Raw genomic sequence first — 17,817 nt, 5'->3', positions numbered from 1 at the left:
TCGTTTTTTGCAATTATTATAATTATTTGTACACAGACAGCAGTGGGGTCCTTGGGGAGTAAAGCTAATAGTCAACAAAACAGAAGGGTTAATATGTTATGACCTGAAGAGGGCGCCCTCACAGTTCAATCACCTGGCTGTGCAGTAAAGGTGAGAGGGGGGGGGGGGCACAGATCAAAAAAACAAACAACTTAAAGACACTCAAAGAGAGAGATAGCCTAATGATATCTAATGATATAAATAACTACAATCTTGACTAGAAACTGAACTCTAAATAGCCCATTAACAACCTGAACCTCCTTTAAAATAGACTCCATAATCAATAAATACAAAGCCCTCTGATTGACTAATGAGTTTGTTCGACATCTTTTGTCTGCTGCTGTTTGCTGAGTCCAGCAGCAGCTCCTACATCTCTCCACATCACTCAGCTTGTCAGACATGTTGCAGACAATATCCCATGGCAAACTGTGACTGTCTCCCCGGCAGCTGGAGAAACGCTTTGTCTGTTTGTCTCCTCGGGTTCTTCTGCACACACGGAGCATCGAGCGGCGGCAGCAGCAGCAGAAGAGCCATTGGCTCCGAGGAGTTGATGACGGAGGGAGCGCACTGTCTTCTCCAGGAGCGCATTAACCCACTCACACACACACACACACACACACACACACTGCACCTCCGACCAGTGGGATGAGACCAGTGTGTCGGACTGGGATGAACATTTAAGTGGAGAACTTTTTCTTCCTCAGCTGTTATTATTTTTTGTTTGTTTTGGAGGTGGAGACCTGTTAGGACGAGCGCGTTTTCTCTCCAGGAGCGCGCAGTGTGGCGCACGCTGGGAACAAAAACAGCTCGGTGCAGCGAGTGCAGCGCAGGCAGGACTCCGTTTTAAAAGCAGCAGGACAGGCAGGAGAGTTACGGAGTCCGCGGGGGAAGCGGCGTCGGCGCGTGAGAAAGACGGACACCTCTCTCTGAAAAAAACCACCGGGATATTGAGAAGAAATCGGCGGCGGAACTTGGATATGGAGGGTGTGAAGACGTTCGAGCTTCTCGTGGGAGTTGTTGTAGTTTTGCAGTGTGTGGGGAATGCCCGAGCCGAGATTACAGACGGTAACGGTAAGAACCAGCACCTTAAGCATTAACCAGACCTGTTCACACTGAGTTGAGCTCCGTTTCTTAATGCAGAAGTCAAACGCGTCTGCAACAACATGCAGGAGAAAATGTCCCAACTATCAGACGCAGGTGGAGTGCAGCGGGCTTTCGCATAAGAATGACTTTGTTTTATGCGCAAATTGGACCCTTTGTTGTTGTTTAGAATCTCTATTTATCACCTAAATGAAAGCAGATGCTGTGTGTGTGTGTGTGTGTGTGTGTCAAGGCTGTTTCTCCTTCGTTATCTTTTTTTTAGGAATAATCTATGTAGAGGAGGTTGTCATGACCTACTAACTTCCTTTTTTCTGCTTGGATCAAATACTTTGTTTAATTCTAATTATCATATTTTCATAACTACTACATGTTCGAGTTAATTGCCTTGCTTTTTTTCCATCTTTGTTCAGGCATTTCCCTCCAGGCTGAGCTGGTTATTACTGTATATTGTACAGTCAAAGCATTCAGTCCAGGACATGGAAATCTTTCTGTCTTCTGGCTTATTGTATTAGATGTGAGATTTCCCTTGACCTGGAAGTGACATCCTTCTGCAACTTTTAGCAGATTTGAGATCAGTAACCATTGGATATGTGCAGGTGCTCCTCTGCAGAGGAGATGCTGGATGCCTGCATGCTCTGCCCCTCTTGATGTCCTTGATTTTAAAACGCAGTCAACACTGGAGGATGAGGAGTCCAGTGTGAACAATATCCCTACTGTAAAGCCACAGCGTGTGCACCTAAACTCCCCTAATCTCAAATCAGGTCCTCCCCATACGCTGCTCACACACACACACACACACACACACCTCCGACAGACGGTGGAATAAGTTCATGCCAACGCTGGTTCTGTTCACACAGACGAGCTCTTGTTTCCCAGAGCTTTTATTGCTTGCAGCAGATTTTCATCACGTATCAGATAGTGGTTAGAGAAATGTTCGGCTGCTGACAGTGACTGTAAATCAAACCTGTGTGTGTGTGTGTGTGTGTGTACGTGTGCGTGTGTGTGTGTGTGTGTGTGTGTGTGTGTGTGTGCAGACCACAGAGTTACTGGAATGTATGGCTCTGTTTGGGAGAGAGAGAGAGATGCTATCATGACCATTCGCACACACACACACACCTTTTAGTTTCACACAGTCGTACTCAGTCTTATTTATGAATTCAATCCATCTACTGGGCTGCTGCTGCACTCTGGCTCATTTGACATCGGTGCTTTAGTAGGAAACAACAGCTTGTTTTCCTTTGCACAACCTGGAGTTTGTCTTGCTCATGGGAGGTTGCAGATTGAGGAGAACTCCAAAACACCAACATCCATAAACAAAAAGGGCATTTTTCCCTCTCCCTCTCCATCTCCTGCTCGAGCTGGACACAGTTAGTATGTAGGACAGTATTTTTAGACATCTGGGCGAGGTGCTTCCCTTGTTGTAGACTGACCTCGACTCTGCTGTAAGGAGCAGCCCCTGTCCTTCCTTAGATAGGCCTTTATTAATAGAGCGCAGGTGGACTCCTCCACTGGGGAGATTTAACAGCAGCATTCAGAACCAGAAAAGCTTTCAGACTCTTAGAAAGTGTCTCCGCAGCTCCAGCAGAGCCTGAGAAGTGAAGACTTGTTGAGGCATTCATTTCCCTCCTTGCATTTATTGGTTCGATGAGCTGCGGAGCACATCTGGGTGAAATTACATGACATCCTGTGAGCTCAGTGCATCGTTTTTTTTGTTTGATTTTAATAAGCTTTCAGTCTGTGATGTTCACCCGGTGATAGACTCACCAGTGGCACGCTCACAAAATTAGGGCTGGTTTTGGGGTTAATCTGCACTCCGGTGCTTCTCTCGGAGTGGAAAAAGAGATGTTCCACTCGAGTCTGGAGAGTGTCTGTGAAAGAGGGAGAGCGTGAGAGAGAAAGTCTAACCTCGTGTAATGATGTGGTCTGATTTAAATGCCTGCGCTGAGGGCTGTTAATGTGTTAAGATTGTGGTTGTGTGTGGAATTTCATTCGTTGTGGAGTCGTGTTGTTTTGCAGGCTCGGGGAGGTTTGATATGGTTAACCCGCTCGCAGGCGGCAATATGGACGTCTCCAGCTCCAATGCGCCGCTCCTCATCCATCATGCTGCCAGCAGCTACCTCTGCAATCATACAAACACACACTCAGAGGCACGTAGGAGTGTGAGCTGCAGAGAAACAAGCAGACGGGCTCATAAAGAGTTTGACCTTCATCATGAGGGATGGGTTCCGATAGCTGGTACCAGTTTGGATTCGGTTCCAAGGTAGTAAAATACCTGGATTCCTTAAGCTCCATAGTCTCTTTTTAGGTCCCTCTTGCCTCTCTGACATTACGGGTGTCTGCAAAGGGAAAAACAACAACTGATGACGTATGTGAGCGCGTGATGACTTGTTTCCATCCACCTGTTTTTATGCACATGAAAACCCTGAGTGGAAATGCTGGAAATTCCTTTTTAAAAAGTTGGCATATCGCACACAAGTTTTTACGCTTTGCTGAGATGGGAAAGTTGGTGTATCGATAAAAGTGCAATGGAAACTAGCTTACAAAACTCTGTTTCCTTGTCGATATGTGTTTCCCCTTACATTAACCTGAACCCAACCTAACCCCAACCCATTCGAGTGGTGTCATTTCAAAGGGGGAACAGATCATGTCGTATGATGTTGATTTTACTTCATCTTCTACGGCTTCTGCAGCTGCATCAAGGAGCAAACACTGTTTTCTCAGCACAAAGCATAAGTGAGTCAGGGCAGAGTTAATGTCACAGAGAAGTGACAAAATATGTGGTGGCAGACCCACACCCTTTCCACACAGTAGAATCAGTGGTTTAGGTATGATACTGCTCATATACAGTACTTGTTAAGTCATGCCTTCATTTCCCACCAAACAACCTAAAAAGATTTGATAAGGGATTTGAAAGGATTTGATAAAATGCTATCAAACCATGACGAATGCTTGTTGATGCATGTTGCTCTCTTCTCGTTATCTTGCTTACGGGATGATTCCCGACATAAACTGTCTGCAGAAAAGTTCCTTCCACAAAACGGGAGGTCCAGCTCAGTCTACTTTAGTGAGGAGATTGTAAGCCGTCTTGGAATCTCACCCCCGCCGCCCCTCCATCTCTCCCTCCCCCGTCTCTCCCTCTTTCTGACATTGCACATTTCAGAACGGACAGAATGAGCTAGCCTCTTTATTGGCCCTCTGAACGACCTGCTGAAAGGATCTGCCATGAATGGATGACGGGGGTGGGGTGGTATGAGGGGGTGAGAGACAAGGAGGGGCGGCGGCGGCGGCTGGGGTTTATGTGCTGCCCTGTATGCAGCCACAGTGGGCCGTGCCATACATCGAGGCAGGGTCATCCCCCCGTACCAGCATGCAACAGCAGCACCAGGCTCCTGCATTAGTCACGCCTGGCCCTCGCCGCTGAGACTCCTGCCTCCTTTTTAGTCCGGGAAGAAGCTCAGTCTGACGGCCTAAGAGGGCTGGAGCGGCACGCAGAGTTCAATAGTCTCAGAGACAAAGAGCAAAGAGGCCACTGGTTAATGAAACCCAGCGCATTTAAGCTCCTCTTTAGCTTATTTCTCATTGTCTTTCATGTGGTTCAAAAGCTCCTTCACTTCCAATCGTCGCAGTGCTCCGCCAGAGTTATCATGTCCTGGAGTAATCACTCCCTGGCATTTTCAGCTCTGTGTGATTTTATTTAGTTTATTCAGCGCAGAAGAATTATGGATCTTGTCCGTCAAGCAAGTTTGAAAAGGTCAGCGGCAGAAGCAGGAGACTCACGATGGTTAAAGCGGCCTCGTTAGGAACTGATGCAGATCTGAATGTCAGCGGTTCAGTGAGAGATGACAAGCATTTTCCGCTCACGATAAACATCCATTTTTCCCGCAGATGATTGCGAAGCTGCCAGTAGACCGCAGCGTCGTCCACAGTCAGCCTGTTATCGGCTCCTCCTGCTGCCACAGGAGATGCTAGATCATCAGCTGAGGAGTGAAATGAGTGAAACGAGTGAAATGGTTGTTATTGAGGTGGGAGGGGTCGCCATTCCTGTTGCCTGGAGGGGAAAGTTTAAGGGGATAACAAGGAGAAGGAGGAGGCTTAGAAAACAGGCCATTCCTCGTCTTTGCTGAGCAGCCTCACAATGCAGGAGAAAATAATTACAGCAGCATAAAAACAAAAATATGACACTCTAAAGTATAGTGAGTGATGATTAACAGCATAGATTACAGGAGGTAGGAATATTTCCCATGTTGATACCAGCCATGTGCACAATGTCTGCAACCTTTTATCTAGTCTTTATACTGAGAACGGCTGGACACTTGAATTATGGGTAAAAATGTCTTCACCTTTGGCTGAGTTTCATGCAGGATCATTTGAGAGGCTCATTAGATCACAGCAGGCCTTAGAGGGGTTAAATCCTGGCACCTAAAACCTTGATACACACCAGTAAGTGCCCGGTATTTGACGACAGTAAACCTAAGTTCACAGTACTGAATTTTATGAGTAACGTAGTATAAAATGGCTGGCTGGTTGGCACTCAGCTGTGTGAGCTGCAACCGTGTCGGCTAAAAAATAAGTAATGACGTGAAACACAGATGGAATGATTTCATGCTAGACGTTCAGTAGACCGACTGGAGAGATGCTTTATTTGTGTCTAATAAGAGAGCAAGAAAGATGGGAAATACGTGCAGGTGTTACAACTATGGAATGAATTTGTCCTTTCCAATCATATAAGAAAACGCTGAGTGATTTCGATATTTACCTCTATCAGACCCCTGCAGGTGCCCATACTGTAGCTGTGCATCATAATATAAGCCAGCCTCTTGGAATGTGAACATTATGTACGGTCCCTGCTGCTTTTTTCACGCGGCGGCTGCACCGAAATGATGAAAAGAATCCAAAGATTTGTTGCGCTCGCTGACGAAAGTTGAAAGAGGCGGCTCTCCAAAGGGGAACAAAGTGTTACACGCATGGCTATCGTGAAGAGAGCGTGGTGTTTCAGGCCGTCCAGGCGTGCTGAAAGAAGATAAGGTGCCCATCTGCCCACCCCACCCCCCACCCTGAAGCAGGCTTCATATCCTGAGCCCAGCAGGAGCAGTGGCTTGGCTTTGTCCCACAAAAGCAAGTGTCACTCACAGGGTTTACGGCATGCTGCTACATGCCTTTGCCTATATGTGCAACTGTGTGTGAAAGTTTTCTCTCTCACACTCTGTCTGTCGGTCCTCATACACTTTCTTTCACTGTTGTTTTTCTTGCTTTTATTTTTCATGTTTCTGAATTCAGACAGCAGCGAGTGAAGTAGATGAAGGCAGGGCCGAGTTTCAAACCTCAGTACTTTTTGAGTCCAGACTGAAATTTGGCGCTGACGCTTTGGTCAGACATTTAGCCTTGTTTATTCTCTCATCAGATATCAAGGTCTGGTGGAAACACTCCACAAGTTTGTCTTATTTTGTTAAAAGAAAAGCTGGCTTTTGCAGGATTTCTTACAGTTAATGAGTTGTTGAATAAGTATTGTTTTCGCATTGCTGCCAAAAGTTCCAGCATTTAATTTGAACTTTTGAATTGACCGTTCACTAACCCCTCCTGGTTTAGCAACAGTAACGAGGCACAAAAGGCCTGTCAAGCTCTGGATTCAGATGCAGGGCGGTCTACATGGGGCTGTGGTAAGAGAGATACTCCGTAGTTTGAAGGATGGTGTCTTTTATTTAAGCCTCTCCAAAACCAAAAACACAAGAGCAAAAGTGCAAGGGATGGATTGAACTGTGTGTTTGTCAGCTTTAACATAAGCTGCAATTGTTAGCATGTTCAGCTAACTAGCTTACTACCTACACTAGAAACGGAGCGTTATTTCCAAGGCCAAGGAGCATTTCATACGACATTATTTTGTGGGGTTACAGGTTACGAAGGAAAAAAGAAATCATCCGGAAACAGGGTTTTCAACCAAATAATGGAGCTAACGGTAGCTTAATTAGCTAGCTAGCTACAGCCGATAAAATCCGCTAACAACAGTTGTCATTTCAGTGGGCTTGATCAGAAGCTGCTTTTGTCTTCCTCTGTCCAAAGTGTATTGATTCAAAAATGACGAATTTCCAGCTGTAAATCTGCCATCGTTGTTATTGTAATGCATGACAACAGAAAGCTTGTCGGGTGTAGCAACAGTGATAAATGGCGGCGGTGGCTACTAACAGTGTGAAACTTAGAACAATACCTACCTGTGATTGATTTCCCTGTTTTTTAAAGGTAAATTGAGTCAGCAAAATGCAAAACACCTTCATTTCTTTCAGTGAGTGCAATTACATTTAACCTGACCCCTAACCTGAGCTCAGATTTACCTGTTTGGCATATTAATAGCAGTCTCACTCGGAAAGCCATCAATTACAGTTTTATAGCATGCGGTTGTTGCTCCGTCCTCTAAATCAAACCTGGTGCAACATGTAGCCTTTGCCATGATTAGCCTGCTAGTGCTGCACACACTTGAGTATGTTCAAACAGTGTTTTGAACTGTGCCAAGCGACCCCCTCGCAGACATTGATGTGTTTTCCTTGCTGTGGGTCCAACAGCGCTGCCTTTGTTACTCTGCCCGGAAAATGTCTCCACGTCCCCTGTCCAGAAGTTTCTTTTCCCCAACCAAACTCATCCTGACAAAGAACAAGTATGCCCCGCAGCAACGGCTTTTCACAAGACTTTGACGGGCCGGAGCATTTTTGAGTGAAAATGAAAAGGTTTACAGTCACAAGGGTATTTCTGCATGTGAAGGCGCAGAATAGATTGTGATTGATGATTCTGTTTGCCACCGTACATCTATAATGCATATGGACACTACAAATCTTAGTGTGTAAACTGCTTATTTCTGTTGTCATGTGCCTTTCTGGTGGACATATCAACTTGGAGGCACTTTTTGGCGGGTTGGATGTTATTACGTGATGCCTTGAAACACTAAATGCCACACAGATTGAAATTGACTCAGATTTATGGGCCCCACAGCCTCCGGGAGTTACAATTGGACAATGTCATCTGTCAGTGTATGTCTTGGAAAGAGAACGGTCAACATCGCTATGCTACTTGTTTAGGCTAATTCACTCCTCAAATGAGTCACATACATCTGTAAGGCTTTCCTGTTGGCTCTGCTCGGCTTTCGCTTGACCCTCCAGGAATCAGGACTGCCAGGAATGGGAAGATAAAGGACTCTTCCCAGAAGCAAGCAAAGGTTTCTGGAGGTCACGGTGATCTTTGTTTGGAGCATGCAGTTTTGGATGAACTTGTCTCCCAGCTGTCCACCTCTTAACTCAGTGCTGAGCTCATCCTGAAGCTGTAAACAGGAGTCCAGTTGGCGGCTCATTCATAATGGGAGTTGCACTTGCAGTACATTTTCCCCTCTGTCCTGTTTATGAACCTCTTTCTCTTCTTGTGACTTGATCAAACATGCTTGATTAAATACAAGTGAGTCAAACCCCCTCCAAAAAAACAAAAATCAACAAGTGATTCTGGTAAATGAGGTTTAGTTTGTGCCAGGTGTTCAGGTTTCTGCCTCCTTGCCAATGTCTACTAGCTGAGAGTTTCTCCCTGAGCTAAGTACAGAGCCACGAACAAAGGCTTGCTTTGAGTCTTTGTGGTGATGCATTTCAAGGTGTAACAGCAGCCTTTGTATGAGTCTACTGTATGGGACACAGAGAAAGTAGGAAACTCGGCGCAGGTAACTAGAGACTCTCAAGCCTTAGTCCTAGTCTCAATACTCCAGTCCTGCACTGACTGTGGGAGTTAATTGTGTTTTCTTGTAAAGTCTTGCAAGAACAAGCATCCTGGTATCAGGGGAGGTCTGGGTGTGGGTTAGTGTACACATGTTATGATCCAGAAGGCAACAACACATCAATTTAATGGCCGCTATAGATCAAAGTCTGCGGTTTGGCTTTGTGAGTAGTAAATTGGTTGGTTTGCAAGCCTTGGCCTGACTGCTTGCGGCATCTCTATTATATACAGGTATTTTTTTTGCTTATAACTGGGTATGAATATGTCTGTTTGTGCTTGGAATATTTAGCTTTTTTCTTCCCTTTCCTGTCCTTTTTGTCTTTGACAAACAGAACAGAGCTGGTGCAAGGAGGAGAAAGTGGTTGCTCATACAGTATCAACCACTTCCTCCCCCTCGCCCAGAGAGGCCGGCTCGCAATGATTTCCTTCCTTTAGGCTGATGGGTCTTTTGTCTCATCTCTGAACATGCAGTATTTGCTCACCGAGTGTCACTGAGACTGAATGCTCTTCAGGTCCGGGCCTATCTTGCTGAAGTAGGCTACTCTGTCACCTCTCTAGGACTGTTGAGCTGGTCGGCCTTAGAAATGTATTACTCTTGTCTAGAGTTTCTAGTTTCTAGCGGCAAGGTGTTGGTAAATTACATCCATTTTAAGCCGCTAACGATGTCCTGTCCAAAGACGGTCCACTGTGATTAATGGCGTTTGTTACAGAGATAATTCTTAGTGTTTGTGACCATTAAAAGGTGTTTATGTGAGAGCTCTTTTGTCAGGTGGTGAGCGGAGCCCTAATGTCATAAATTGTTAATTGACTCCCATTTAAAGTCCTTTGTCTCCGGAGCCCCAGAATGCTCTAATTAGATGGCGAGTAAATTAGTGTGAGCAGTTTAATTATGAATATGTTATTCATACCATTGCACAAAGGTAATAAATGTGCCCTTCTCTCAAACAGGTGGGGTGGGAGTGAATGATAAGTGAACGATGTAAAGTGACAGACGGTAAGGGATTTGAAACCGATAGATGTTCACCAACAGGGTCATAAAAGTACGGTGGTCCTGAGGTGCAAAACACAACAACACTTAACAAAACAGAAAACACAATATTTAAAAAAAAAAAACATTTTAGAAAACAAGTTAACAGATTGGAAAACCAAAACAGAAAACAGTAAGTAATTAATTTAAAATATTGTCGTGTTTTATATTTTGTTGTGGTTTTTGTTAATTTGCCACCGTATAACAGAAACATAAACTAAAAGATGTCCTTTTTTCCAAACATCCAGCCTCATTCTGGTGTTATAGTTGAGCCCAGAGGCAGTGTTGAGGGGTTTATCATTACACTGGTCTCCCACAGCAACCAAAAGCTGATACATGTCTCAGGCAGAGGAGGTCCAGCTATTGATTAAATGTCTGGCCGCCTCCCCATTCACCCAAAGGCCTCTGGTATCACAGACACTGGAAGTGGTCAAGGTGCCAACGCACTGTGCATCATCGCAACTGGGACCTGCTCGCTGCCAACCCAACTTCATCTAAACACATTTATTTAAGTCATAAATAAAGAGTTGTGGGAATGTAATTTGACATCTGCGATGCAATAAATCTTCCCTCTGTTTTGTTTTTGGCCTGATAAAATGAAAGACCTGTTTCCCAGCACATATTGAATGGGGGTCAAATATGAAATGCCCTCTCTCCAGAGAGCTGCCAAACCAATGATATATGCCCTGAAAATCCCATCTATCGACAAGGAGCCAGAATTGAAAATGAGAGGTGGCGATATGAATATAAATGAGATATTTGATGTCCTTTTCTTGCCACGAGCCTGCCCCAAATGGCTGGCAGACGGGCTGGTATTCTTTTGAAGGCGCCTACCCGTAAGTCCTTCAGTAATCTATCATTTCCTTGCTGCTACAAAGCCAATATTTGTGACAACAACATATTTTAATATGTCATTCAAAGTCACATTGCCTTTCTCTGCTAATAGGAGCTTACTCCATTGTGATGCTATTAAATATCCTTCTAATAGTTGTTCTGGTCAGAGCAGAGCTGCATGTCCACTAAATTTGATGTTTCGTGATTATTGATGCTTATTAGGGATTAGACATTGAGCATGTCAAACTCAATATTCATTAAAAGTGATGTTTCCTCAATTGAATTCAACAAAAACAAGGGAAAAATCAAAAGTTATGATGGAGGAAAAGGGTGAAAGCCAGCAACGTCGTCGTTTATATGTTCACTGTGGAAAAGCCTCCCTGCTTCAGGGCTTTTTTTTCTTTGCGGATGAAGAGCCACATGCAGAGAATTTGTGGGAGTGTTTTCCTCAATGGTTCAGAGGATCAGCTCAGATGAGAGGAGGGGGTCGGCTCATCAGATCTTATGCTGAGGCGTTTTATTGTTTGCACATCATCTCTGCAATCAATTAGGACTGAACGGATGAATTGGGGGGTTTATTCAAAGGTCAGGCCCAATACACGGTTGCTCTGTCTGCATGCGTGTATTTGTGTGTATGTGTGAGTCCTGCCTCTGTTTATTAGTTGGTTATTGAGCAGCCACTTCACAGCAACCCGTCAGCTGATGATTGTCTGTTATGTGTAAACAGTTGGAATAGATGGGTTGCTGTGGGATCATCACAGAACCTCATCGATGCATGAATAAAGATGAAGGTCAGGAGACACTTTAAAATCAAACAGAAGTTAAATAGATTTTTGCCCAGAAATCACTGTTTATATCATTGGTGTTTGATACCTATTCTTCCTGCAGTGATAGCGCCCCCTACATTAGTGTTGCTAATGAATGCTTTGGTTCCATCTGACCATGTTGGTACTGGTTATTATATTAGAGCAATATCTGTGTGTGTTGGCGCTAAAATTGTTCGTAATATCACTTAAATTCCAACGGTCACCCAGGCAGTTAACCATTGATTAACAATCGGGATCTCCTGCTGTTGATTTCCTTGCTTCCTGTTAATGTTCCCGTGTCCCATGTGATTGGCCGTAGAGCTTGAATGATGGGTTACCTGTTACACGGCGGCCCAGAGTGACCCTGAGGGTGTGTTTTTAATAAGCAGGAGGTCACAGTAATGTGCTACAGAGAACAGAGGCCAGTCCGCCTCTCCACTCACATCTCTTCCTGGAGGACCTGATGGTGGAGAAATGCATTATGAGCATTCACACATCCTGTATGCCTCATCACACACTCCTTTTTCTCATTTCTTTGCTCCTGCCACTCTGTTTCTCACATTCCCACATTCTTATTCTCATTTCTCTTCCTGCCCCGTTTTTTCTTATATATACACGTGAGCTCTGTAAAAGATTAACCGTCTTAGGAGCCTTTAGCCGCGTCATCCATCATCTGAGTTTAGTTGTGTAGCATGTCCTTCAGCCGCTGCCTGCCCAGGCCGATGAAGAGCCTGGAAATCAATACCTCACTGATAACACTGAGTTTGCACCTGAGGAAAGAAAATATCATACTAAAATCACACCAAGACACCATGACACCAGTGTCACAGCCGAACAAACCAGTGTTCTCACTCAAAGGACTGGTTTGGAGGGTTTCTGGTAGTAATTTTTTCATCTCTACTCCCATTCAGTAACAAAGCATTTGTGGCATTATGGCTTGGCTTGCAGTCAGAGATCCAGTTAAACCTTAAAGGTGTTGGATTGAGGTCAGGACTCCGTGCAGGCCAATCAAGTTCTTTCACACAGAACTGGGAAAAACATGTTTTAAGGTTCTTGTTTTATGCACGAGGGCATCGTCATGTTGAAACAGGAAAGCACCTTTCTTATACTGTTGCTACAAAGTTGGACCTCACAGTTTAGAATATGTATGCTTTGACTTTAAGATTTCCCTTGAAGGACTGCTTTGACATTTTGGGAAGTATGCTTATTTGCTTTATTTCAGTGTTAGATGAGAATACATTGCTTCCAGTCTTGTACGCTAAGCTAAGCTAATCACCTCCTGGCTCCAGCTCCATACTCCAGCAAAGACATGAGAGGGGTCGAGCACCAAAAAACAACCCCCCGACAGGCTTGTCCACATACTTTTGACCATTTAGTGCTTTACAGGATAATATTCAGTATCATGCATGTTGTGAGGGCTGAGAAGGAAAACTCTCCTTAAATATAGATGAGTCAGAGAGCACAAAATCAGAGTGAGATAGAGCAGACAGTCAGTTTGATAGCATGTCCTTCGTCTCGACCCTTGACCTTTCTCCTGCAGCAAGAAAAGACCTCACTCCGACTCCCTGACTCGACAGCCCGTTGGCTGAATTCATCTCTCTGCCTGCGCGCTAGGGAGGCAAACACATTAACACTATGGTGTCGGCCTGTGGCCAAATAAAGCACTCGCCAACAGACATTGGACAAACACCCCTACGGGTAGGCAAATATAAATACGGGCATGCAGACACTGGGAAAGGTTTCTAATCAATGAGCAAATACATGATTGAATGGGCTCGTAACCCTTCAACCTTATAGTTGAGACGAGTGGACATTTACACTGCAGTAAAGCTTCAGTAAAGGCTTTCAGTCAGAGCAGTAGTCCCACGGGAGACTAATTGATTTAAAAGGAAAACTAAATCACAGAAACAGACGAAATATATATTTTTTTATAATTAACCATTTTAATACTTGAAATATGTCCTGTGTAATTACATTGAATCAAAAGTTGGACAGCTTAAAAGCTTCAAATTATTTTGAGTGTCTGACAAACAGAGCAAATGATTAACTTTTATGCTGCATGTGTTGTGAGTGTCAGTGTAGAAGTGAACTCTGTAAACCAGCAGTATCTCTTCAGTTGTCACTGGCTGCATTTCATCAACGAAGATGTATTCTCTTTTTTTTCATCCTGGCATTTGTAGGAAACACATTTAGATCTGTGATAAATATTTGCTTACAGCAAAATGCCACTGACAGAGAAAAGCTTTTGGGGGCTTTTAGGGTTGTTAAGGTCAGTGGAGCCTCATAAAGTTTGTCATCATTCTCTCTCTCTCTCTTTCTGCTTATGTTTGAATTGTTTGGACCTCAGAAACTTCAGAATAAATCTGCTGCACAGTGAGCTCATAAGAACACCTAACTCATAAAATTTTATGACTCTTCTTTATCAGAAGAGATGAATATGACAATATGATAAGTAAATACGCCCCCCTCTGCCTTCTCTAAGTGCATCATTAAAAATAACTGGAAGGTCATGTATGGATGTTTTAAAACAAAAAAAGACACCCTGCAAGTTGCATATTTTTTCTGCTGTAGCATACAGATCTCGCCAAGTAGCTAGTTAGCTGTAGCACACGGAGCAGCCTATAAATGTACTTATGTGATTGACAAATGTAGACGCAACAATGTCTGTCAGTAGCTTGTAAGCTACAGTGACCAGGTTTGTTTACTGTGTGTCTCCAGCGCCACTGCTGCCTCAGCCGTCAATCAAACATGTACACTGGCCCGCCTACTCAGATGCTTGGAGGCCAAAGAAGCATGCACCAAAGACATTTTTGTAGTCATTTCAATGATAAAATATACATTAAATTTGATATGATTTTTTTTTTTATGCAAAAAGAGAAACCCTTGAGTGACTTATTGGCCACTTGCTGGCAGAGGAAACAAGCTGTAAACACACTGACATATTATTATCTTTAAGTTGGTATGACAAGCTTGTCAGCACATTTGGCAAACATGGAGCAACATTAGCATTAATTCACGTCCAATATTCCCTCTCTTTTAGCTCTGTTTTGGTCTCCACCAACTCCTGAGGGAAGTATCTGGCTCTTGAGCTGCTAAATGCTCCACTATGTTCACCCGCTAGTCGCTAACTGTGTCTGCCTGCAGTACAGTGAGTCATGAGATCCATTGTTAATCTAAAACAATTTATTACAGCTGCTTTAAGAAGTGTTTTTTAAAAAATCAACATGCAAATAATTCAGATAGTCATATCGGTTAATCGTGATTAAGTAATCTGGGAAATCTTGAGTTTACAACTTTAAGTTATTTATAACTTGTCAAAAAGCTAAATGTATATAGACTTGATCAATAACTTGAATGCATTTTAATTTGATAAACACATACTACAATGATGAGCTTTTCCTGCATGTTTGATTTGTAGCTTTACAGCTCCACACTCAACCATGTCATGTTCAAAAGATGCATCCAGTTTTCAGTGGAGAGTCCATAAAGAACAAATGAAAACACATGCAGAAAGTCAGTGTTTTGATATTAAAATACAATATATTAAAATGGTAAATTCAGTACAGAGATGTGAATAATTTCATTCCTTTTGTTCCTTGATATTGAAAATACGTGTCATGGTTTTGGAGGTTTACTTTGCATGCTTTCAGGTCGTATCTCAGTCTAACATACATGCTGGCAGGTAAATCACTTCCTCTGGCCTGGGTGACACAGGGATTTCAGTGCATCACCCAGGGTGTTTGTGTCCTGTGGCAGATTTGCAGTGACAGCCCACAGCCGAGACATGACAGGCAACACATCCGGCTTGATATGAGGCTACAATCACGTTGACAGGAAGGTAATGAAAGGCCCTGTCTCCCTGACACCTTGGCTGTCCCGCTCGGTGCCGGTGCTGAAGTGGATTGCGGAGTGATTGACGGTGATTATTTGACCCTGTCTGTCAGGGCGTGTCTCTTTATGGGGTGACACCACTACGAGGACCTGATTGTCTCGGCGGTCACAGGATATCTGCTCAAATTGTAGATGTACTTAATCTGTCAAATGGTGTATATTTTCTTTTTGAGGTTTCTCATAATTTCCTTTTAGATTCAGAAGTTTTGAGATGAGGCTTTCTGGAATTTGTTAGAAAATGTCAATTTATGTGGTTAAATGGTTGATAAGCTTCCTCCTGTCAGCTGTTTCAGTTTACCATCTCTGCTCAGTGAAAGTCCTGGCATTCAGAGGGAAAGAGCGATGGGAATACCATGTGGGACTGCACATCTGTCTTAATGGGGGAAAAAACAGGTCTGGCCTTGTAAAGAGGACAATGAACAGAGAAGGAGATGGAGAGAGGTTGGAGAGGGAATGCGAGGGCAGACAGTGGAGGAACCACACCGGGATCTGATCTCATGGACTCCGGGGTCGAACAGCTGGAGCGACACCAGCTTCCTTTTCAGCCATCATGCAGATTTGCAACCTTGAGTTGATTTTGTGAGCCATGAAAGCTCAGATGCGGCGCAGCAACTTCTGTGAAATGAATGTTTAATGGCTGTAACTTTTAAAAGGTCACTTGCAGAGAACATATAGACTTTAAATGTGGCATCACAGAGATTGTGGGGTGTGTTGGAGAGGCCAAAGTTCAGACTCCAGCTTCCTATCACGAGCTTGTTAGCAGAGCGAGCCTGTTACTGTTTCTCATGTGTCAGCGATATTCCCTCACCTCCTTGACTTTCATGCGATTTTGCCTTTCTCTCTTTTTCAGCTGCAACTCCTTCACTCTGTCTTTAATAGACACAAACACTTGAGGCACACACATTCCCACGTACGTAGACAGAGCCCACGCTTCACAGCCTTTTTTGTTATTTTTTAAAAAGCAGAATTTTGTGCAGATGTCTTGTTTTTTTCCAGCCTTATTTTTCCACTACTCCTCTTTTCCTCTCCTGCAGATGTGAGGGCTTTTGTTGGTCACTAAACATCCCTGCCTTTCCTGAGCTCTGGATAGTTTCAGCTGTGTTGGCCAGGGATGCGTTCATTTATTTTTTATTGAATAGCACCGAGAGTGTAGGTGTTTCATTATAAATAAAGTGCACTCACAGGTTTTTGAAACGGTGGCATCATGCCTGCCTTGAGGTTGTATTGGGAGGAAGGAAAAGATCTGGGTTCAAGCCCTGGAGACAGCTAGCATCTGTCCTGCTGGAGTGTCATTGAGCAAGACACAAGTTTCCTTCCAGCTAAAACAGCTGGTCTGACCTTCCAGCGGAGGTGGGCAAAGGAAATAGTTTTCCTTTATGTCAGCCCTCTCAGGATCTTGCAGTTTTTTTTATTGTGGCCCAAAATGAATGTGCTCAAAAATCTGGGACAATTTTTAGCCATGCTTGTTAGCTTTAGGGACGGCAATATGTTGGTTGGTCCACCAGTTCAGTCCAGACTGAAATATCTATTTAGTAGATTTTGTACCGGCATTCATGGTCCCCAGAGGATGAATCCTATTCACTTGTCATGGGTCAAAATTTCAGTTCGGTATTTTAATTAAATAGTAATAATAAAAAAAATTGTAAATTATTTTGATGCCAAGGTCTCCATGTGTTGAGTCTGTCAACCAATTACCTTGAAAGGACAGATGGTAATAATACATGACTGTAAGCATGTGCGCGTGATTGTCTGCATTTTATTACATGTATGAATGAGTGAAATTGTCAGTGCATTTTGCAATTTGTGCAGTTGTTTGCAGAAACCCTTGTGTGCTTGTGCAGGTGTACATCAGTCTGGATTAATGATAATTGGCGTGAAATAACTGATACCCAAATTTCCTCACCGTCAGCAGTCACACAGAAGAGAGGAGACAACGAGCAGATATTCTGAATGTGTTTCAGTACAAGCTTGTTAGTCAAGGTCACTTTATCTACTTCACTGACATCAAGAGACGCTGCAGAGCCGTCTCAGACGTGTTTCTGCAGGTTTGTGTCTGGGCGGTGACCCACTTCCCCAGCTGACAGGGTCATAAACACAGCAACACACGACCATACTGTCTTTATAGACTCTGTAAAAGAGCCAGGCGCTTCATTATGCAGTTTTACACAGTCATGTGCTGCTGTGGGACAGGTCTACACAAAACCTACCTGGCCTTGTTATCTGCACTTCTGGTGGCCTACAGAGAATAGGTTGTGGAAACGCTCTCATCCAAGACAAATCACCACATGTAGCTTCTGCGTGGCTACATTCCCGCTGTGGATTCGTTAGATTTTCTTTGCCTCTGCGTTTGATGAATCCTGGTGTAACAGATGAAGCTGC

At 43.8% G+C, this 17,817-nt stretch overlaps 1 protein-coding gene across 1 annotated transcript in view; it reads left to right on the top strand.

The window, feature by feature from the left end:
• The first annotated feature begins 1,001 nt into the window (after positions 1–1,001).
• The window catches only part of plxdc2b (plexin domain containing 2b), a 78,230-nt gene continuing 61,414 nt past the window's right edge, over positions 1,002–17,817 (top strand). Inside the window, exon 1 of the mRNA XM_070928258.1 lies at positions 1,002–1,110. Coding sequence (XP_070784359.1) covers positions 1,017–1,110 — 94 coding nt within the window. The 5' untranslated portion in view covers positions 1,002–1,016. The remainder of the gene's footprint in view (positions 1,111–17,817) is intronic.

This window comes from Enoplosus armatus, chromosome 21 (genome assembly GCF_043641665.1).
Source record: "Enoplosus armatus isolate fEnoArm2 chromosome 21, fEnoArm2.hap1, whole genome shotgun sequence".
NCBI classification, from domain to species: Eukaryota; Metazoa; Chordata; class Actinopteri; order Centrarchiformes; family Enoplosidae; genus Enoplosus; species Enoplosus armatus.
This window is presented reverse-complemented; position numbering and strand designations above follow the sequence as displayed.